At 35.2% G+C, this 23,261-nt stretch overlaps 1 protein-coding gene and 1 pseudogene across 3 annotated transcripts in view; both read right to left on the reverse strand.

Moving 5' to 3' along the window:
• Nucleotides 1-23,261, reverse strand: part of RPAP2 (RNA polymerase II associated protein 2) — a 99,320-nt gene that overhangs the window by 29,524 nt on the left and 46,535 nt on the right. For 2 of the 3 annotated variants that reach the window (XM_049618450.1, XM_049618451.1), the window contains exons 10-11: nucleotides 20,209-20,289; nucleotides 9,014-9,082 (exon numbers count right to left, since the gene is read on the reverse strand). In XM_049618450.1, coding sequence (XP_049474407.1) covers nucleotides 9,014-9,082; nucleotides 20,209-20,289 — 150 coding nt within the window. Of the gene's footprint in view, nucleotides 1-3,639; nucleotides 6,756-9,013; nucleotides 9,083-20,208; nucleotides 20,290-23,261 lie in introns of those variants that run through there. The other variant, XM_049618452.1, reaches the window with a different exon arrangement.
• On the reverse strand, nucleotides 15,849-16,007 carry LOC125913864 (uncharacterized; annotated as a pseudogene).

Raw genomic sequence — 23,261 nt, forward strand, 5'->3', positions numbered from 1 at the left:
GGTCAACACAAAGCCCGCTGCTATGAAACTTTCTTTTTTTTAATTAAATCTTTCTAGTCCAGATCTTTAGTCTCTTTGGAACTCCCAAGTCTATGCTTCCTTTTTGCCCATATGATACATTTAACTTTTTATTGTACACATTCATATCCCCTTTTCCTCAAAATCCAGTAGGCTGTAAAGTCTTTCAGTGCAGAGGCTTTGTTTAACCTTTGTACCCCCCACAGAGCCTAAGAGACAGTCTTACCAGAAGCAGCTGCTCAATAAACATTGTCTATTTTTAAATTCAGATTTCTAACTATTTGGAACCTTTTCAATTATTGTGTAGATGCCAGCTTCTACACTAATTTATAGTTATAATGCTACAACAAAGTGTGGGTCTCATTTCCTTCTCTGGTATATATGGGTTCTACTTACGTTGATTTTCATGGCATGGTATTAGAGACATTTAAAAAAAAGACTAAACCAACTCTTTAGACGAAAAAGCAGAGCTACAAGGCAGGCGCTTATCAATTCTTTAGCTAATAATAAGATGATACTATCTCAGAGAAGAAACTCGGGTCGCCCTACAATATCTAGTTCAAAGAAGATTTATCAATGAACACTTGAGATCTTTTCATCAATGAATAAAAAAAAAAGTAGGAAGTAAAAAAGGAAAACATTACTCTAGAACCACTTTAAACATTTCCTTAAATGTGATCTGAACAAAGAATTCGAAATTCTCACATCAAAGTTCTTTCTAGACATCCCTATTCACTGACAGCACTTATTCCCACAATAAAGTGTAAAGGATAATAATGTAGAAGAGGGAAAAGAGGTCCATAGATTGTAGTGATGATTCTGTAAGCATGTTTTAAAACGTATTTTTACATTAAAATGATCAGCTTACGCATTTTATTTTGCTTTTCACTACTGTAAGTATAATGCTGAGGTACTAAACCACTCCATTGTTTCCTTTTGTACAGGGCAGTTTCCTTAGCTTTGATGAAGAAAGCAATATAATGTCAGCTAATATAATGTCACTCTGAGGTAGAAAGACAGTAAAGGAATCCTGGGGGTGGGGGATGGGGGGGTGTGTTCCTCCCAGTGACTTAAATGAGTGCTCTGTAATCTTTCCACAGAGTGACTAGCCATATCACTCAATGCATTTCTTTGGCAAGTTTAATGACTAAGATCATTAAGTAATAATACTGAGGCAGTGTTACTATGGCTCTATCAGCAAAATTAAATTGCTTCCTACACTAAATATACTCATCCTCACTGTCTCCTTCAGTAACCTTTGGCCTATTGCGTTAGAATAATTTCTTACATATAATATCTCATAGTTGAATTGAGATTCAATTCAATTCAATTCAATTCAACTTAGAACAATGCTAAGTTCATTTAACCCAGATATAATCTAACCTCTCATTTTGCCAACAAGAAAAAAAAAAAACCAGGATATAATCCAGAATGAGACTGAATTTAGGGTTTTAAGAGGCCCTTGTGTAGCTAAAGGTAGTCTGTATGGTAACAGAACTACATTTATTAAAAATGATTAATAAAAATTATTTACATACATTTAAATTGCATTTACTTTTATCCTAGGCACAAAGTTAAAGTCCCAAAATCAAGAGGCAGATGAGGCTATTAAGGAATTCTAAGAAAAATAAAATAGGTAGAAAAGAAGAACATACCCTGAAGAAGTATGTCATTATGGGCTTTCTACTTCATAACTATTATCTAGGAAACTGAGATAAAAACTTTGATTATAAAAGACTATGCCAGCCAAATAAAATAAAATGTTTTTCTTATAACAGATGGTTTATGTCCTGATAATGTTTGTATTTAATGCTTTAGGATTACCTATTAATAAGGAAGCAGGGATGCTTTCCATTGATATTTCTAATTCAAAGCAAACAAGTTCTTTGTAACGCACTTTGTAGTGATATATTACATACAGGTTTGTTTAAAGGGCTGGGCTATAGTGACTTTAAACTTTATATCTAAATCCTGTTTGTGACAAACCTATAGAGCAGCTTTGTAGATGAGGGTTGGAAAAGTTTTTCTTCATAATTGTTGTTATGCAACAATTCTTTCAGAATAGTGGCTTTAACTTTTTTTTTCAATGCTCTAGAACTGAAATGGAACCAACCAGTGGTGTCCATATGCAACCATGATCTCACTCTTACAGTGCCCAACCCTGAGGCTGGGGTAACAGTGTCCTAAAGCCTCTTGACTCCTAGCCTCTCCTGGCCTGTCCTCTCAGTGAGCTCAGTCAGGATGTCAAAATGTCACTGACAGATGTGGAGACTGACTCTGCAAGTCAAGGTTGTGACTGGCAAGGGCCAGGTACTGCCTGATACTTGCTGTCACCAATGTTGCCACTGCTGCTGCTTGGGATGAGGAAGCTAGACAGAACACCCTTTTGCTATGGATCCTTAGTGAACTGTGGCCTGAGGTTGGGCACTCTCAGCTACTTGTGGATAAAAACACTAACCATTATAAAGTTGCCAAAATTACAAGGAATTCTGAGGGGAAAAATCACTGAGGAAAGTAGGCTTTGGTTAAAAATTTAAACAACTATTTTTTCTTTAGAAAAGATCTGGATTCCTAAAGTTACTTCAATTTAAAAATATATTTTTCTTATGTAAACTCTCAGCAATAAATATGCGGGGGGGGGTTTAGAAATAATCTAATTATTGTTTAATCATCAGTAAACAAACACTTAAACTTCACAATGACAATGGTACTGTGATAGTAGACATCATAAGATAAACAAATCCAAGATTTACACAAGGGAAAAAAAAACAAAAAAAGAATTTTATGGATACTGAAGAATCCAAAAATATGCCACCTGTTACGATTCAGACATTCAATTTATATGGTCTCATATTCAACACTATGGTCATTCTGGAAGCAGGGGGCGGTCGTAGGTAGTCATTTTGCATATTAAGTAGAAATTCCCAGAACATAAGAAACAGATATTACAAGTCCATGAAGGTCTAAAATCAATCAAAATGTGCATATTTAAGTTTTGGAAAAACTGTTAATGTAAGCCTCTAAAATGACTACTGGCTTTGAGGCAAGAAGAGAAGACCTTTATAGTTCAATCTATGGAGCCCTCATACATTGCCAGTGGAAATGTAAAACACTGAAGCCACTGTTCCACAGGCTAGCAGTTCCTCAGAGATTAAATAGAATTAGCATATGATGGTAACTCTATTTTTAGGTGTATACACAAGAGAACTAAAACATGTTCACACCAAAACTTATACACAAATGTTTATAACAGCCAGAAGGTACAAACAACCTAAATGTCCATCAGCTGATTAATGGATAAATAAAATGTAGTATATCCATAAAATGGAATATTACTCAGACATAAAAAGGAACAAAGTACTGTTACATGCTACAGTGTTAATTAACTTTGACAACACTGTGTTAAGTGAAAGAAACCACACACAAAAGGCCACATACTATATCATTCCACCTGTATGAAATGTTCAGAATCCATAGCGACAGAAAACAGATTAGTGGTTACCAGGGGATGAGGGAAGAGGAAATTGGGACTAAGCTAACAGGTATGAGGGTTCTTTTTGGAATGATGGAAATGCTCTGGAATTAGACAGTGGTGACAGCTGCATAATATAACAAATATACTAAAACCCAGAGAATGGTACACTATAAAATAGTGAGTTTTATGTTATATGAATTATATCTTGATAAAAATTCAGTTAAATATAAAAAATTCCATAATTATATGGAAAAAAAAGTTATTTCAATGATCTTCCACTATATGGTCTTAACTACTTAGAACCAAATGTTAGAAGAAAGGCCTTAGAATACTTCTGAGAACCAAAAAGTTTCTAAGGAACTATGTCTTCATTTTTCATGGTATGCTCACAAACTTCTCTAAGGAAATTAGTGATGGGTAGGCTAAAAAAAAAAAAAAAAATCTGCTGAGGCAAAAAGCCTTAGTCACATCTTTCTATTCATGCCTGGTACCCTAGGGAAGTGACTCTCCTGAGTGTCTATGTGTATGATGATTACCTAAAGTGGCTGCCCATATCCAGCGAAGGCTTTTGTTTAGTGATCATGGTCAAGTTGAGCTTGTTTAAATACCATTTCTCAGGACTTACATGCTACTCCCTTAACGATAGGAATACCGAAAGCTTTTAGGAGGAATATACTATTGCATGGTCTCTGCCTAGGAAGTGGGCCATAGTTCACTGGAAACAGACAGTTCAGATAAATAAAATGAAAGCAGACATTTTTGGAGATGATCTTGAAAGCTTTCCATTAGAGAACATCAAGGGCATAAAACTAGGAAGAGCATGTATCCATGTTAGATTACCAGAAGTCACTCTCTACCTTCTCTTCTTTCTAGGTAATAAAAAGTATTCATCTCCTTCATTAGATAACCAAATCATTCCCATGGACCATAACATATACCCCCTAACTGGCTACGCACTAAAAGACACCTGACTCCTATGCTACAATTAACCTCAGATTATCATAATGCAAAGTAGTGGCTACTTACAAAGGTTAACTTGGGTGGAAAAGTAGTATTTTAAATACAAAAGGACACTGAGGAAACTGATTCTCATTTCTCACATGTGGGCTGTACATAAAGTAAGTCAGGCCAGTTAATTTGCTTCTCCATAGACTTCTATCTGGCTTCTCTTTGGCTGCTAGTCTGGACCTTTCTCTCTATTTCTCAGCTTTAAGTCAACATTTGCACAGTCCCCTCTTGTGTTACAGGCTGAAGTATAATGAGAAGTCAAAGATGACTTGGGAAGACTAAGAGCAAAAGGAAGAGAAAAAGGAGAGAAGGGATCAAGCTGATGGGGGTGTCCTATGGCTATAAAATCTTCTCACAAAATACCAGTCAAAATATTCTCAAGGAGAATATCCTGAGTACTGAGACCATGATGCAAAGCGATCCTACAGTTTCTGTTTTTTCCTGTATTAAGAGTAGGATGAGAATTATGAGGAATATAAAAACAAATATGATATCACTATGAGGAGGCATCACAAAATGCACTTTAATGTCATTAATTTTTATGCTTGCTAATTTGGCAAACACATCAAATTATATAAATTCATTAACTAGCTTTACACTGTATATAGGCACTAAAATATTTATAGCAGACTATCTATCTATCTATTTATACACATCTTTATGAAAAATCATGCACTGAGACTGTGGAAAAAGTCTAATGTTACAGCATTATTTTTGTGGCAAAAGCAGATTCAACTTTGTATTGTTTCAATATACAGTATATAAGAGTAAAGTCTGATAAAGTTCAGCTAAGATAAAAAATTACTGTAAGTGCTTAAGCACAACACCAATTACCAGGTTACTTTACCATATTTCTAATGAGTTATTAAAAACAAACAACAACAAAAAAAGAACTGGGTCAATTTTCAGTATTACAGATGTTTTATGTAAGGAGTTCTTGAGAATCTTTGTTAATTATAACATTTATTAAAGAAATAAGAAAGGACTAAAGGGAAATTAATTTCTTCACTGTTAAGTAAGTGTATTCTGTTTAAGCTCTGATTTAAAAAGTCTTTCTGTGTGCTCTTGGTAACTACTTAAGGTCTGAGTACAAAATATATATATCCATAAATGTTGCAGTCACAGTGGCTATTCAAGTCGTATGGAATTTGTGAAAAATCTAAATGAAATGGCAATAGGTCATGATTTATTTTTATAGATAGGTGTATTTCACTAAGTGTGCAAAGATGAAGTGTACAACTCAATTTGATCAATTTCTTCCTGAGATTATATTGGTATAAAATTCCCATCAGTATACACTGACAAATTGCATGTTGTGGTTCCAATTTTTTTTAAGTTTATTTGTTATGAGAGAATCCCAAGCAGGCACCAAGGTGTCAGCAAGAGCTCGATGTGTGGCTCGAACTCACTAAACCATGACTTGAGCTGAAATCAAGAGTTGGACGCTTAGCCAACTGAGTCACCAGGTGCCCCTCAAATTTTTAAAATGTTAATACACCTGTGAAAGTGCAAGGGAAGTTACCAGGAAAATATGATTTGACACAAAAACATCTCATTTAAGCATACAGATGTAAAAATTCAAGAACCAGCCTTCTTTCTTTCTTCTGGACTATCATGTTTTGCCTAAAATATTGATTTTTCCCCCTCTGCAAGAGTTAGACTGGAGCCAGCACAGCAACATACTAATAAAATGTATACTTTTTAAAGTGGTTTTCAAGAAAAATTTTGAAGCAGCTTTCATTCATTAAACAAGTGCTATTGAGTAACAAAACCTTGCAATGTTAGTATACAAAGAATAGTACTATTGTTATAATAATTAACATACTATCTTATTACACTCATCTTCAGTGACTACAACTGCCATTCAGAATCTTTTTCCTAGCTATAAGGATTTGTAAGGAGTTCACTTTTAACATGAATTCCAGAAATATCTGCAAGCAACGACTAAACAAGTTCCATTGGAAATTTGAGAATAGATGCAAAGGTTTTCCAAATCATAGACTTAAAAAAAAAAAGAAAATCCCATGTATGCCTATTATCAATTTTAGCAACAATAAATTAAAAGGCTGAGTGGTGGGGTTACTGGTCCACAGATGCGTGAGTATGTTACTTCCTTTACCTGTTTATGTGCATGTCTCTTTGGGTACTAAAGTCTCCAAATTTTTCACTGTGTTTAAGATTCTTTATCCAATGCTGGTCCTCAAGCCTGCTTTTTCTTCCCCCAATGACAAAATGCCTTTCCCAAAATGGTGAACTGTTAAGTGGGCAGAAAGAGGTGCAAATCTAAAGTATAATTATACTTTATAGAAGTAAATGGGAGTAATATTTTAATAGGCTAAGAATGAAAGGGGCTATAAATTGAGCCAGAGATTCTCTTGGGGGAAGAAATAGAAAAGCTAAAGGGGACTTCCTTAGAAAAGAGGAAATAAACAAAATAATACTGGGACAGGAGACAAAAGTCTTAGAAGCTGATGACCAAAAAATAAGGAGACTCAGCTAGTGAAGATAAAGAAGGTGCAAAAGCAAAATGGAAGGGATCAGAAATAGCCTGCAAGAAGGGATAATGGCAAAAGTTAGAATTATGAGAAAATAATATTTGAAGGGCAAAACCCAAGAAAGAAGCAGCTGACTTGGCATCTACAGTGACCAAGGATTTTAAAAGAAGCTGAAAGAGCCCTAACTGGGCAGGATTTTGCAGGTCCAGGTATCAAAAGGACAAAGAATTAGGAGAAAGAAAGGTAGATCTACATAGTGGTTAACACATAATGAAAGGTAAGAATTTAAGGTGAATGAGAAAAGGAAACAGGGTTTACTGCTACCCCAAGACTGATTGTGTAACGTGCAACATGTAATGCAACTAAGATGTGCAGTCTCTTTCTTGAATTCAACTAAGTTACTATTTTTATGGGTCACTGACCCTTGAAATAAGAGGTTCCCTATACTAGATCCAAAGTTAGGGAAGTCAGTGCATAAAACAACTAGCAAAGCTTTCAATATTTTGTGCCACATTGAAATCAAACACTAGAGGTTTATTTTTGTAGGGAATAATTTGAAATTTTAACAGCAGTCTTTATTATTTCATTTTATATAATTTTTTTGTTCATTGCTATACATTTTGGACAATATGTGTCAAGAGTTTGATACAAAAAAAAAAAAAAAAGTAGGACCTAATAATGTGTGTCTTCAGTAAGCAGCTGCTCATTAAGATAATACTTCCAGTTACTGGCTTAGAAAGCAAGATTCTGAGATTACTGCTTGGCCCAGGCCTGTGACTTGTCAACCAAAAAAGTTACTTCCTCTTTAGTATAATGAATTGCAGAAGTACAGTTAAACAGTTATCTATGAGGGTTTATTGGCAGGCATAGGATATGGTGGGTGAGCAGAGTTACTGATATATTTTTTTTTTGCCAGTGACCAAAATATTTACAAATTTCATAAAATGGAAAGAACTTTCTAAAATATTAATAAGATCTGTTTCACAAATAACCAATTCAACTGGGACACTGAATAGTAGAAATGACAAAAGATTTGTTCTTACGGCTGATAAAAAATTTATTATCAAGGCATTCAAGTAAAGTTATTTTCTGTGTTCTGATTTAATGAATCCTGTGAGTTGTATTTGGTTGGGTGACACAGATGTTGGCTCACTGAAGCCTACTCTAATGCCTCCCAGCACAGCCTTCCTTGGGACAGTGAAGCCAGACTAACATGTCAGACTGAAGAAATATCAAGAGAGAGAGAGCAGGGCTGGAGATGCTATGAGGTTGGCTCATAACACTTCTTGACCTATGAGTGTCCAGTAAAGTATTCACTGTCCTATGGGCTTCGATGACTTAACAAGCTCCAAGTAGCAACAGTAATGCAGTAATGAATGGTCCTCAAAAGAAGACTTGCAATTCAAGCTGAAAAACACTACACTTACTAGAAGGTTTTAACCCTACCGAGAGACAGCTTTAGAAACCACCAGTGATTTCTTAAAAGGTGAATGAGTATTAAATGTTTTATATATGCTTCTGTACTATCTACTTTAGTTCCTTTAATCTGTTTGATTTTAAAGATGTACATTAGTTTGGAAAATAAAACTTTCCCAAAGCGATTAATGATAAAATGCTGAGACAAATGAAATAGCATTGGATATGTTGGTAAAATTACAGTTATAAAACGAGGCCCATTCAATGTTAATAAAAATGCATTGTTAAAAATGAAATTAAAGGGCTATTCCATATATATTCCACATGGAGTTGTTCTCTTTCAAAATATAACAAATCATATTTGCAAAGATAAAGGCCTTTGGAAGAAAATATGGTAAAAAATATAAAGAGAATAATTAAATCTTGTGAAAATACTGGCATATCACTTTACACTAGTTATTTTATCATATAGGAAAGGAAAATAAGGCACAAAATAGAGGTATCTTTTCTCATGATGCTTATAAAATCAATGAACAACTTTGTTTTTCCCCAATCAAAATTCTAATTAGTATTTAGAGTTAAAATCTGAAATAGTACTTACAATGACAACAACACCACAGCAATTAAGGTCCACTCTGCAGGTTTGTGTATAATATTTCTATTTGTTAACCTGTAAGACAGGAAGATAAAGTTTACCAAAGGATTGTTACATTTAAATATAAGAACCTTCTATTTTTAGATAAAATCAGATTTATAACATCATGTGTCCAAAGAGCACTATTTTCTATTCTTTTTATGTTTGATAGAGTCAATAGCATATTGTGGCTTAATCTTCAGTAGTGGATAATGACCATCTCAAAAGAAAGTGCTCCAGTCTTACTTTTATATATTTATAATAATATTACTGTTAGACAAGATGGGAGTATAGGAACAACATGGGAAACTAAATTGCATGATTTATTAAAATATACACACACTTCCCTATAAACATATCTTCTGTATTTTCCCCTAATCAACATTTCATTAAATAAGCTAACAAGGTAATAAGCAATTTCTGATTTTAATTCATCTTTAGTATCTTTCTACCTTGTGGTAGGCTGGCAGGAGGCAATGAAGAAATGTTATAATCCATAATTTATAGAAATGAGTTGACAATAAATTATAAGACTAGATATTTTTTTTTCAATATATGAAGCTTACTGTCCAATTGGTTTCCATACAACACCCAGTGCTCATCCCAAAAGGTGCCCTCCTCAATACCTATCACCCACCCTCCCCACCCTCCCACCCCCCATCAACCCTCAGTTTGTTCTCAGTTTTTAACAGTCTCTTATGCTTTGGCTCCCTTCCACTCTAACCTCTTTTTTTTTTTTTTCCTTCCCCTCCCCCATGGGTTTCTGTTAAGTTTCTCAGGATCCACATAAGAGTGAAACCATATGGTATCTGTCTTTCTCTGTATGGCTTATTTCACTTAGCATCACACTCTCCAGTTCCATCCATGTTGCTACAAAGGGCCATATTTCATTCTTTCTCATTGCCACGTAGTACTCCATTGTGTATATAAACCACAATTTCTTTATGCATTCATCAGTTGATGGACATTTAGGCTCTTTCCATAATTTGGCTATTGTTGAGAGTGCTGCTATAAACATTGGGGTACAAGTGCCCCTATGCATCAGCACTGCTGTATCCCTTGGGTAAATTCCTAGCAGTGCTATTGCTGGGTCATAGGGTAGGTCTATTTTTAATTTTCTGAGGAACCTCCACACTGTTTTCCAGTGTGGCTGCACCAATTTGCATTCCCACCAACAGTGCAAGAGGGTTCCCGTTTCTCCACATCCTCTCCAGCATCTATAGTCTCCTGATTTGTTCATTTTGGCCACTCTGACTGGCGTGAGGTGATATCTGAGTGTGGTTTTGATTTGTATTTCCCTGATGAGGAGCGACGTTGAGCATCTTTTCATGTGCCTGTTGGCCATCCGGATGTCTTCTTTACAGAAGTGTCTATTCATGTTTTCTGCCCATTTCTTCACTGGGTTAGCAATTTCTTACTTGACACATCCCCAAAGGCAAGGGAATTAAAAGCAAAAATGAACTACTGGGACCTTACGAAGATAAAAAGCTTCTGCACAGCAAAGGAAACAACCAACAAAACTAAAAGGCAACCAACGGAATGGGAAAAGATATTTGCAAATGATGTATCGGACAAAGGGCTAGTATCCAAAATCTATAAAGAGCTCACCAAACTCCACACCCGAAGACTAGATCTTTGTCAAAAAAAAGTTTTTAAAATCAGTATCTAACTCTATCACTCAGCAATTGATGACAACAATATACATTGTAGTAATTTAGTTTCTCATAAAGCATTTGGAAAAATTACTCCAAATAAAAAAGTGATATAAATCAGTAAAGAAAAAAAAACCAGCCAGTAACATCTGATAAAGGATGGTTACCCAAAATATACAAAGAACTCTTAAAATTTAACAGTAGGAAAATAAATAGCCCAGTTACAAAATAGTCCAAATACCTTAACAGACTTATCAAAGATAAACAAATGACAGATAAGCACATAAAAAGACACATCACATCTCAAGGGGAATGCAATTTAAAACAAGATACTATACACTAATTACAATGGCCCAAATCCTGAACACTGACAAAACCAAATGCTGAATCAAAGTCACTTCACCAAGGTCATACATTTGCTACAACTGATAAATCCACATTGACATCATGATATAATTAGTCAAATGTACGGCTCTGTTATAAGGATGTGGAGCAATAGGAACTCTCATTCATTGCTGATGGGAATGCAAAATGGTACAGGAACTTTGGATGAGCTTGGTGCTTTCTTACAAAACTAATCATGTTCCTTGGTATTTACCCAAACGAGTCAACAACTTATGACTTTAAAAACCTGCACAGAGATGTGTATAGCAGCTCTATTTACAACTTCCAAAACTTGGAAGCAACCAAAACGTCTTTCAGTAGGCAAATGGAAAAATAAGTTTGGTACATCTAGTAGTATTATTCAGCCCTAAAAAGATTTGTGCTATCAAACTCCCAAAAGATGTGTTGGTACTCTATATGCATATTACTAAAGTGAAAAGAAGCCAGTCTGAAAAAGCTACATACCAACTACATGACATTCTGGAAAAGGTAAAACTATGGAGACAGTAGAAAGATCACTGGTTGCCAGGGGTGTGTGGAATGGGGTGGGTTGCGTGGGGGGAGTGACAAATAGGTGAAGCACAGAGGAATTTTAGGGCAGTGAAAATACCCTATGTTAATAAATGGTGGATACATGTCATTATACACTTATCCAAACCCATAGATTATCTGACACCAAGAGTGAACTCTAATGTAAACTATGGACTCTGGGTGATAATGATGTTGTCAATGTAAGCTCATCAACTGAAGCAAGTATGTAACTCTGGTTGGGGGTGTTGCTAATGTGGGAGGCTATACATGTGTGGAGGCAAGGGGTGTTATAGGGAATCTCTGTACCCTTTTCTCAATTTTGCTATGAACTTAAAACTGCTCTTAAAAAAATAGTCTTAAAAAAAATCCCCAGCCAATAAACAAACAGTCAAAATATATAAGCAGGCAATTTACAGAGGAGGAACTCTGCACTCTTTCAGAAGTTCTGATTTTGGATTACTCCACGGTGTCTGCCCTTGGGTCTCTCATCTCTCTCTATATATAATCATTCCCTTAGTGATATTATCCAATTTCATAGCTTTAAATATTAGATAACTACGTGCTGACAATTCTCAAATTTATGATCTCTAGCCTGGATCTTTTCCTTGAATTCCAGACTTCTGTATGTAATGATCTCCTTGACATTTCCACTTGATTATCTAATAGGCATCTCAAAACTTAGCATAGATAAAATTGAGCTCCTCTTCTTCCCCCAAAACCAAGTCTTCTTGCAGACAGATCCACCTCTATAGGATGGCTATGGAACCCTTCCAGAATCCAGTTGCTCAGGCCACAAATCCTGTGGTTAACCTTGGCTCTCTTGATGTCCCATGTCCAACCATGGGACATCATGTCCCATGTCCAAATCCCAATGATACTATCTTCAAAAAAGAATTTGATTACTTTTTATTATCTCCACTCCTTTCATCTTGGTCCACATCATTTCTTGCCTAGATTACCAAGACAGCATCCTAAACAGACTTTCTGCCTCTGCCCATCTATTGTTATTGCAATTCTCAAATCAGCAGCCAGAATGTTGCTGTTAAAAATGTATGTCATATCATGTTATTCTTCTGTCCAGAATCAACCAACTGCTCTCCATCTTACTTGGAGGAAAAGTGAAAGAATGACCATAACTACGAGGCCTATATAATCTATACCACACCCACTCCCCGCCCTGTACTTCTCTGACCATATCTCTTTTTACTCTTGCTTCTGCTCATTTCTCCAGTCTCACTAACATCCTTAATATTTTGTGAATAAGCCAGGCCTGCTGCACCTAACATATTTTTAGAGATAGGAACATGGCTTGTTCTCTCACCAACTTTTAGATCTTTCTACAAATGGCATCTTCTCCATGAGGTCTTCCCTGACCAGCCTATCTAAAACCACAACTATCTCCCTCCTCAGTATCATCCCCTCTTCCGCTTCTGGGGAGAAAAGGAAGAGAATGAACTGAGATATGGGGAAAGAGCATATCACCATATAATAATACACATATTGTTTTAAAATGTTTACATATCTTTCTATTAGAATAGTTCCATGAGAGAAGGAATTTTTGTCTGTTTTGTTCACTGCTTTGTCCGTAGCAACTAAAACAGAAGCTAGCATATGACCAAAAAAGGTCAAAGGATAAGCATGTAAATCGAAACATGGCAAAAACAGTTAAACAGAAATTGCTTTTCTACTGTATTCAAATCTCCCTAAGTTAAGGCAAATGTAACATTGCATGAATTCATTTACTCTTCCAGCAAAAAATGTATTGAGAGCCTGCTCTATACCACTGTTTCAGGCACTGGGGAAAATATGATAAGGTCTTTTTGTATCAAAATATAATTTTAATTCAAATCTGATTTAGAAAAAGTTTCTTGATCCAACACTGATGACAGTGAATCTTTACCAAGCAACTTCTGATGAAACCACTATGGTAGGTAAATCAAAGTAGCATTCCAGATAAATGACTGTGATGCAATTCAACAGAAAGGACAGCTCTATTCATAGGGGAAGATTCTTCAAAGAGCTGAAAAAGCTATTTTATGTGTAAGTTCTAGCAGGCTCTCAACTCTGGCTGTACATTAGAATCGTCTGGGGGACTTTTAAAGAATACTGATGTCTGGGCCCAACCTGAACAAATGAAACTCAATCCCTAGGGGTGGAGCCAGGCATGTACAGCTGTTAAAAGCTCCCCAGGTAATTCTGATGCACAACTAGCTTGAGAATCACTGTTTTACAAGTTCCTATTATTGATTATCATTTCAAAGAGAAGGGTATAGTTATTTCTGCCAACTCTTTTCCATTGCCAGTATTGACTGAAAAGATCTCTCAACATTAATCATTGTCGTCAATATGGCAATTTTTTTTGGAGACTTCACATAGAAGCCTGAGCCTACAAATAGTCATATACCTGCTGAAGTTGTCCTACCAGAATCTGAAGACCCCATGAGTGATCTTATTAGAGGTAATTCTGTACTCTAAGTAATTGACATTTCCTAAAAAGCAGCAAAGCCAATTTAAGCAATTTTTATTAAAGCTATAAATACTGACCTGTAGGTACTAAAGAGTAAATATTTTTAATTAAGCTAATTAATTTTTAGCTTAATTAACATCAAGGTTTTTAAAACATCCCCTAACACTAAAACAATGCATAATTTTTTGGCTGATTTTACCATTTTATTAAATTTCACACATATATAAAACTTCCATATACTCATCACAACTTTGACAATGATCAACTCCTGGACGATCATGTTTCATCTACACAACCCCATATTCAACATCACCCTAGTGTAAATACTTCGGAAGCAAATCTCAGATATCATATTGTTTCACATAGGTTTTATTTTAATGTAAATAATGCAGAAAGTAACTGGAAAGGACTTAGGCTTACACAATAGGAATAACAGAAAAAGGTGATAAAATAGTTTATAAATTGTAAGTAGAAAACGACATTTGAAAGTCCCCTATGTGCAGTCTGTTAGCTACCTCTTATAGGACTGATGAACACTGCATCTCAGCTAGCTTAGATGACACAGAAGACTTAGTTTCATAGGTAACAGAACCCTCTCAAATACAGTTCTTACTTGGGATCTTAGAGAAATTATTAATGAAATGACTTATTTTTTATATATCTTTGATACTAATGACTACTGAGGGACACAATGGCATATTAAAAAAACTTTTTTTTCAGCTTTACTGAGGAATAATCGACATAGTAATTGTATATATTTAAGCTGTACAACTTGTTTTGATCTATGCATACACCGTGAAATGATCACCACAATCAACCTATCATCCCCTCACATACAGTTACCATTTTCACACCCCCCCTTGTTTTTTTTTGTGGTGATAACACTAAAGATCTATCCTCTTGATTTTAGAGGATACTCAGCCAGAGGTGTACCTCAAAGATATTGCAGGTTCAGTTTCAGAACATTGTAACAAAGTGAATACTGTAAAAAAGCAAGGCAAATGAATTTTCTGGTTTCCCAGTGCATATAAAAGCTATGTTTGCACTATGCTGTAGTCTATTAAATACACAGTGGCATTATGCCTAATGTAACAACGTGCATACCTTAATTAAAAATACTTTATTGTTGGGGCGCCTGGGTGGCGCAGTCGGGTAGGCGTCCGACTTCATCCAGGTCACGATCTCACGGTCCGTGAGTTCGAGCCCCGCGTCAGGCTCTGGGCTGATGGCTCGGAGCCTGGAGCCTGTTTCCGATTCTGTGTCTCCCTCTCTCTCTGCCCCTCCCCCGTTCATGCTCTGTCTCTCTCTGTCTCAAAAATAAATAAACGTTGAAAAAAAAAATTAAAAAAAAAAAATACTTTATTGTTAAAAAATGTTAACCATCATCTGAGCTTTCAGTGAGCTATAATCACTGATCATAGAGTACCATAACAAATATAACAATTAAAAAGTTTAAAATATGAGAATTACCAAAATATGATACAGAGATAAAGTGAGCAAATGCTGTTAGAAAAAAAGCATGGATAGATTGGCTCAATGGAAGGTTGCCTCAAACCCTCCATTTGTAAAAAGCAGTATCTGTGAAGCAATAAAGCAAAGGGTAATAAAAGGAGGTATGCCTATACTAGTTGTGTGATTTGAGATTATTTAACCTCTCATCTCTTATCTGTAAAATGAGGATAATGTCACTATTTTTGGAAATTAAGTAACATGTAAATGCCAAGTACCTGGCACATAGAGTACCATACTGACTACACGTACTGACATGGACCAAACATTATTACTGGGGCTGCTTTGGAAGGCCAAAAATAATGGCCTGGACTGTGGTTTCCAATTTGAAATTCCTAAATCCCTAGGGCATATGAGAGTATTAATGGGCAATCTTGCATTTGTACACTTGATCTTAGCCAAAAGGCCGAGAAGCGATTGCATTTGTAGCCTAATATTTCCAAGGGTTTCTAGTAAGTTCGGAGAACCTATGAATAGTTTTTTTTAATTTTTTTTTTAATGTTTATTTTTGACAGAGAGAGACACAGCATGAACGGGGGAGGGGCAGAGAGAGAGCGAGACACAGAATCCAAAGCAGACTCCAGGCCCTGAGCTGTCAGCACAGAGCCTGACGCGGGGCTCGAACTCACAAACTGTGAGGTCATGACCTGAGCCGAAGTTGGACGCTCAACGGACTGAGCCACCCAGGCGCCCCTATGAATAGTTTTTTTTTTAAAAAGAAGATATCCAATTAGATTTATATAAAAACAGCACTAGAAAATATAGTCAGAGTAAATTAAATTGTTAATGTATTCTAAATGAGCAGAGTAAAACTTAAGCACAAAATTAGTATTTGTAGTTAAAGATCAAAAGTCTCATTCTAATATCTCTTATGATATGTCTTAGTGACTTTTCTAGTTTCCTTAGAATGGTGATTAAATAAACACTGTTTGCAAGAAACTGCATAACAACTTCTTTAAAAATCAGTGAGAGTCTTCATCTTCCTTCAGCTATCCTTTTTGTTAATACAATACTTACTTCCTGATAAATCCTGAAAAAATCCTAAAGTTGTACTTCACATTGTATACATCTATTCAAACATTATCATCAGTGTAGACAGCTGAAAAACACTTTTGTTTTTCTTTTGGGTGCATGGTTCTGTGATAGAAAACAAACCTCTCTCTCTTCATCACTAAGACCGATGCAGAGAAGTTTGACTTTGGTCTTGGTATTTGGCAAAATATTTAGTCAGTCTTCCAAAGGCTGAGGCCAATCTGATCATCACTTCTGGCATTCTTACATTTGTGTGTGATCAATGATCTTGTGATTGCATAGTTTCCATGATATCTAATAAGTGTTAACAATCTCAGTAATAAGAACAATCATGTCATTCACATTTACTGTTATTAACTGAACATTCACTTTCAAATCTAAACATTCTAGATGAAGTAAAAAAGTCCTTATGTGTTTTTGTCAGTCAGAAAAATAAAATGTCGCAGTAATTAATGATGCCTGTGAAAACCATTAGGTTTATGTATAAAACAATTAGTAAAAATTTTTAATTATTTAGCTAAATAGATTAACAGTTAATTCAAAGAGTAAATACATTAAATAGATTGCTTTCTGGAGAATGCTGTTATCTTGGAAAAAAAATTTAAAAAAAATTTTTTTTAATGTTTATTTTTGAGAGAGAGAGAGACTGAGCTAGCAGGGAAGGGGCACAGAGAGAGGGAGACAGAGAATTCCAAGCAGACTCCTCATTGTCAGTGCAGAGCCCGACATGGGGCTTGAACCCACGAACTGTGAGATCATGACCTAAGCTGAAATCAAGAGTTGAACGTTCAACTGAGCTACCCAGGTGCCCTGGAAAAAATGTTTATATAAATTCAAATAAGGTTAAGACAGAATAATAGAGATTACCTGTCATCATAATTCAATCTTTGCAGAACTGTATTATGTATATATAAAGGAAAAGAACCATTGTTAAAAAGGAACAAAAGGTCCCAAATGGAGTTCCTTATGCTCAGCCCACCAAGACTTAACACCAATTGTAGTTTCAGACTCTCCCAGGAATAGAGTTTTAAACCAATCAGTCTAGAATTTTCTGATCACCACTAATGAGGTAACATGCATGGTAAGACCCCTTGCCTTTCCCTCTAAGGGAAGGTGACCTTGCCAGAAACAATCCTTTCTTTTCTAATAACTTCCTTATCCTGCCCCATTTCTGCCTATAAAAGCCTTCTAATTTGTACACTCCCTTGGATCATCTTTCTCTTTGTTAGATGGAATGCTACCTAATTCATTAATCACTGTTTAATGCCAATTAGATCTTTAAAAACTGACTTGGTTGTTCTTTAATAGCTTTAAGAGCTACATTTAAATTTTATTTCCACTTAAGTTACAAATCTTTCAAGATTTCCTATTGGGCAATTCTTGGCATCTTGTGATGATGAATTTAAAAAATGTCACTTTAAAATATCTTGAGTTGAAAAATACCTAAATTATGTAAACAGATATGAAATAATCTCATTGTAATCTCTAATTAAGATAATAAAAATGTTAAGACAGAAATGTTGAATAAATTGAGGCACCCCACACACATTCTGTTTAGTCAGGCTTCACAGGAAAAGACTCCACAAGAATGTTTTAAAACAACTCTTCAGGCACCTAGGTAGCTCAGTCAGTTCAGTGTCCACCTCTTGAGTTCGGCTCAGGTCATGATCTCATGGTTTGTGAGATCTAGCCTCGCATCAGGCTCTGTGCTGACAGTGAGGAGTTAACTTGGGATTCTCTCTCTCCCTCTTTCTCTCTGTCCCTACCCTGCTCGTGCTCTCCCTCTCTCAAAATAGATAAATATTAAAAAAGAAAAAAAAAAAAGAAAGAAAAAAACCCTCCTGTAGTCTTGAGTCTACAAAGCTAAGTATTTAAACATGAAGTGGTACAAATGATCCTTTTTAGAGGTGGAAGATAAAGTTTTTTGAGATTTGTCTAAACTATGAATCTTAGATCCGGCTAGTACACACCTTATTGAAAAACAGTTTTCTGAATCCCTTTCTGGCACACAAAAAGGTCAGTGTTGTTTTTACACGCATTAGTTGAAAGTGAATGGATATTTGGTATTACTGGTATAGGGTACAGTGACTACAAGAGAAATCTAATAGCTAACAATGCCAAGAAATTATTTCTGTACCTTAATTTTAAACTTCTAAAATATTGCTACTTCTGATAACAATAAACCATAGTGATAATTTATTTATTGGATGAAATGATTCTCCTACTCTAGAAGTTTGGTCTATGTTGGTGCTATCTGGTTTTAGCTACCGGCAAATACTACTTTTCATATCTGGTCACTGGCATTTGGCTGAAATGTGTATTTGGTGCACCTCTACCAATAGCATATTTAGAGGTTTATCCTTTTGCTTCTTGGTAGAGAATACAGATATAGCCTGGGAATATTTTTACCTTGATAGTTTTAGAAAAATCCCAACTCTACCTCACAATTGATATTCCCTATTCTTTCTTTCTTAATACTTTTTATCACTTCAAATCTGTTCCACGCAATTCAATATTAAATTACCCATGGTTTTGTACTGTTCACAGTGCTCAAGTTATCCTCTAACAGGAGAGTTCTTCCTTGAGGTGGGCATAATGTTTCTTTTGTATTGCTCATAGTGCCTACCACAGTGCTGGTCATCAGATATATATTTACTGAATAAGATCCAGTATATTCCTGGCTAACCACCTTTGTGTGAGACCTTATTTTCCTTCTTAATTTTAGTCTATTCTATAAATAAACTATCCAAAACTAACTATATTCAAAGTCTGAACAAATAAGGTATTGAATTTAATAAAAGATAAAAGTCATGTTTAGTGGAGAAGAAAACAGAGCACTATTCTTAGATCTAAGACACTGAAGGTAAGCATTTACTTTATTCATGCCTTTGTTAGAAAGCCCTCTTGCTCATCTACAGACCCCAACAGTTAAAACATGCTTTAATTAAAATTTACTGTATTTTTTTCATATTGCACTTTCTTGAGACATTGATGAAGGTGTTTTGCAAAGGCCCAGAGCATACAAACTGCCCAACCAGAAAAGCCTGATAGCAAAGGAATGCTAGAAGACCACACCCCACATGACCCCTTCCTTCCCTGCCCACGATCATGGGCTGAACACATACCAACCCTGACCCATTATTATATGCTCCCTGCCTGCTTTCTTGCATGTATCCCTCAAAACCTCTCCTTATAAATTTCTAGGTGTGCTTGTTGGTGGAGAGGCTGGTTGTTAAGGCTTAAGCCTGCCACCTCCCCTGGCTGCTGGCACCCAAAATAAATCTCTTCCTTTCTCTTTTCCAAATGCTTTTCGGTTATTGGCTCCTTTTAGGATGAGTTTATCCAAGTTTGTTCAATAACACTGTGGGCAAACCCAGCCAGGAGCTATGCTTTTTATTAGTCTAGCCCCCACAGGATTTCCTAGGATGGAGCAGTTGGCCATGGCAGCATGCCAGGGCTTACCCATTTATTTCCTGAGTTAGCGGCTGTGATATATCAGTGGGTAACACAGTCTACCTATGGATTCTGCAAGACAGCTGCATGAAGTCAAAATAACTGAGAAGGAAAACTGTAATATTAACACCAACCTGAAAGTTCGAACGAGATTTTTAAGCTGTGCATAAATATCTCCTAATGTGATCTGAAGAGGCCCCAAAAGTCCAGGCACTCTGAAAATAAAAAAAATTACGTTTCTTTTAAAATATAATTTAATTATACACACATACTCTTTGAGGTTTGCCTAAGTCTGGATTTTCAATACGTAAGAATGGCACTTAGGTAGAGGCAGTTAAGCTAGGATCTGACTGCTGAGAAGTCATAAGGATATAATTCATAATAACCCCACACTCCAAGTCACAGTCTATGCTACAGTACGAGACACTGAGAAACATTGTTTTGGCTACTATCTGTATTCTGGTCTTGGGTTTTTCTTACCTTTACTTTTGAATATTAGACTAAGTTAGGAGTGTGGCCTATTTCTCCTTATTAAATTCTTATGGTGGGAGTAAAAATTAGTACTTTTTTAGTGAGCAACTTGACAATATATGTTAACGTTTTAAATGCAGCTAGTCTTTGACCCAAGAGTTTTACTAGGAAAAAATTTATCCTAAAGAAATAATCAGATAACATAAAAAAGTTGCTTACGCAGAAATATTTTTAGTAGTGAAAAATGGAAACAAATGTCCATCAACAGATGATCATAAATAATGATATACACATATAATTATGATATAAATATTCCATATAATGGAATATAATAAAACCTTTAATATAAATCTACGTATTTATAATGTGGAAAAATATGGTATATTAAGTGAAAAATGCCTATGGAGTATTGCCCCATTTTTATAAAAACTTATATATAATGATACTGTATCTGACATACTGTGTATTTCAAACACGTTTCATTCCTTCCAGGTTTATACTATAACAGAGAGAACCAAAGGGAATGAATATACACACACCATACATCATGTATACATCAAAGATAAACATCAAAACATTACTAGGGATTATAGGTTATCTTCCTTCTTATACAATTTTGCACTGCCTCAATCTGCTGCAATAAGTATGTATGACTTTTTTAATTATGCAAGTTTCAGATATATTTCAAAACATAGGAAACAGCAATAGCAACTCTATATCTATTTCCAAATTCAACCTCCCAATATTTTGTTATATTTACTGCATTTTTTCTTCCTTCTTTCCTCTCCTTGCCAGTACCATTTTAAAGTGAATTCCTAAGCACCTGGGTGGCTCAGTCAGTTGAGGTACCAATTTTGGCTTAGGTCATAATCTTGCAGTCTGTGAGTTCCAGCCCCACATGGGTCTCTGTGCTGACCCCTGGAGCCTGAGCCTGCTTTGGATTCTGTATCTCCCTCTCTCTCTGTACCTCCCTCCCTCCCTCTCTCTCTCTCTATCAAAAATAAACATTAAAAAAAAATTTAAAAAAAGTAAATCCTTGACATGTAATTTGATCCCTAAATATTTCCTTATTTATCTCTAAATACAACAGCATTCTTTCTTTTTTAAAAAATACAACAGCATGTTCTTACAAAATCATAATAAAATGATCATACCTAACCAAATTAACACTTCCTTAATATCACCTAATACCCAGTACATATTTCATTTTCTACAGTTATCCAAAAAACAAAAAAAAAAGTCTGTTTACAATTGGTTTGTTCTAATCAAAAACCAAAAGGTCTTATTTTTATTTTTTTATTATTTTAAAAAATATCTTCATTTTATAACAAAGAAAACCTCAACTACTTGCATAAACAACCAAAAAAACCTCTGTGTCAATAATTATTTTGTTTTTAGTGTTCTTTGTGTTTCTTTCTCTTTAAAGTTATTCCACCTCTTCTCACATTTAGTTCTTGAGCTATTATCAATAATTTGGTCTTCTGGCAGGGCTCCTTTTGTCATCTTCTATTGCAGCCAAAACCCAGGAGGAATAGAATTCCTTCAATGGCATAGCTATGTGGTCTTAAATTTAAAACTGGGTCCTTTCATTAGCTGAAATGTCTAGAAAATTATTTTCTGATAAATCCTTATCTACTGATTACATACCAGTATCAATAATCCATACTAACGTTTAAAATCTATATAACTACAGTCAAGGATTGATATCTTCTTGTCCTATGAATCAGACAGATGGTGACTTTTACTGTTTTCTAACCTAATATTACACAGACACAATGTCTAAGTATAGGACCATATAAAAGGCAAAACTAAAAACAGCTTTACTGTCTATGAGAAGCTTAACATAATAGGCACTCAACAAATATTAATTTAAATAATTATTTAAAATGTAAAACTTACAGAAGCAAGCTGCTCAAAATACCAAGGCTTCCAGAAGATTATGTTTTTCTTAGTTTTGAACTACTACAAAATTAAGACTAATCTATATGCACACTTTTTAGATTTTATTTTTAAGTAATCTCTACACCCAAATGGGGCTTGAATTCATAATCCTGAGATCAAGAGTCACATGCTGTACCGACTGAGTCAGCCAGGTGCCCCTAATCCATATGCACACCTTAAACAATGACTGAAAACACCCTTACGTTTTTCTCCTCAAGAAAGAAAGTGGAGATTTAAAAGTTCAAGACAGCTCTTACACCTCTGGAAAAAAGATTTTTCAAACTTCCTTTGAAAGACAAATCAAGATTACAATTTTTTAAATGTCATTCATCACTGGGCAATTACAAGAAAAATAATTTCCACGACGGGAAGCTTAAAACTAAAGTGCAAAGTTGACTTGAACAAAAACTCTTAAGTTGCTGAGTGTGAAATGGTTCTATAAATAAATATGTATGCAGAGTGAGTTAACAGACCGTTAAAACTTCATAAAGTTTCATTCACATGTGAAACTGATATGACACATATACCACAAATCAGTATTTAAATGGTCTAGCTTTGATATTTTTTCCCTGACTTCACTGGATTATTAAGTGGAGGTGACATAGTTTGGTTTTCTACTCCCATATTCTCAACTTTTATTATGTGCTTCTGTGTCTTCTGCACAAAACTTAATTTCAATATTTCCTTGGCAATATATCTTAAAAATTCCAATTTCTCAGGCAAAGACATCCATGTAAACTTTTCACATTTTTCAAACTGTTCAAAATTGAAGGAT

Source organism: Panthera uncia (genome assembly GCF_023721935.1).
Source record: "Panthera uncia isolate 11264 chromosome C1 unlocalized genomic scaffold, Puncia_PCG_1.0 HiC_scaffold_4, whole genome shotgun sequence".
Lineage (NCBI taxonomy): Eukaryota > Metazoa > Chordata > Mammalia > Carnivora > Felidae > Panthera > Panthera uncia.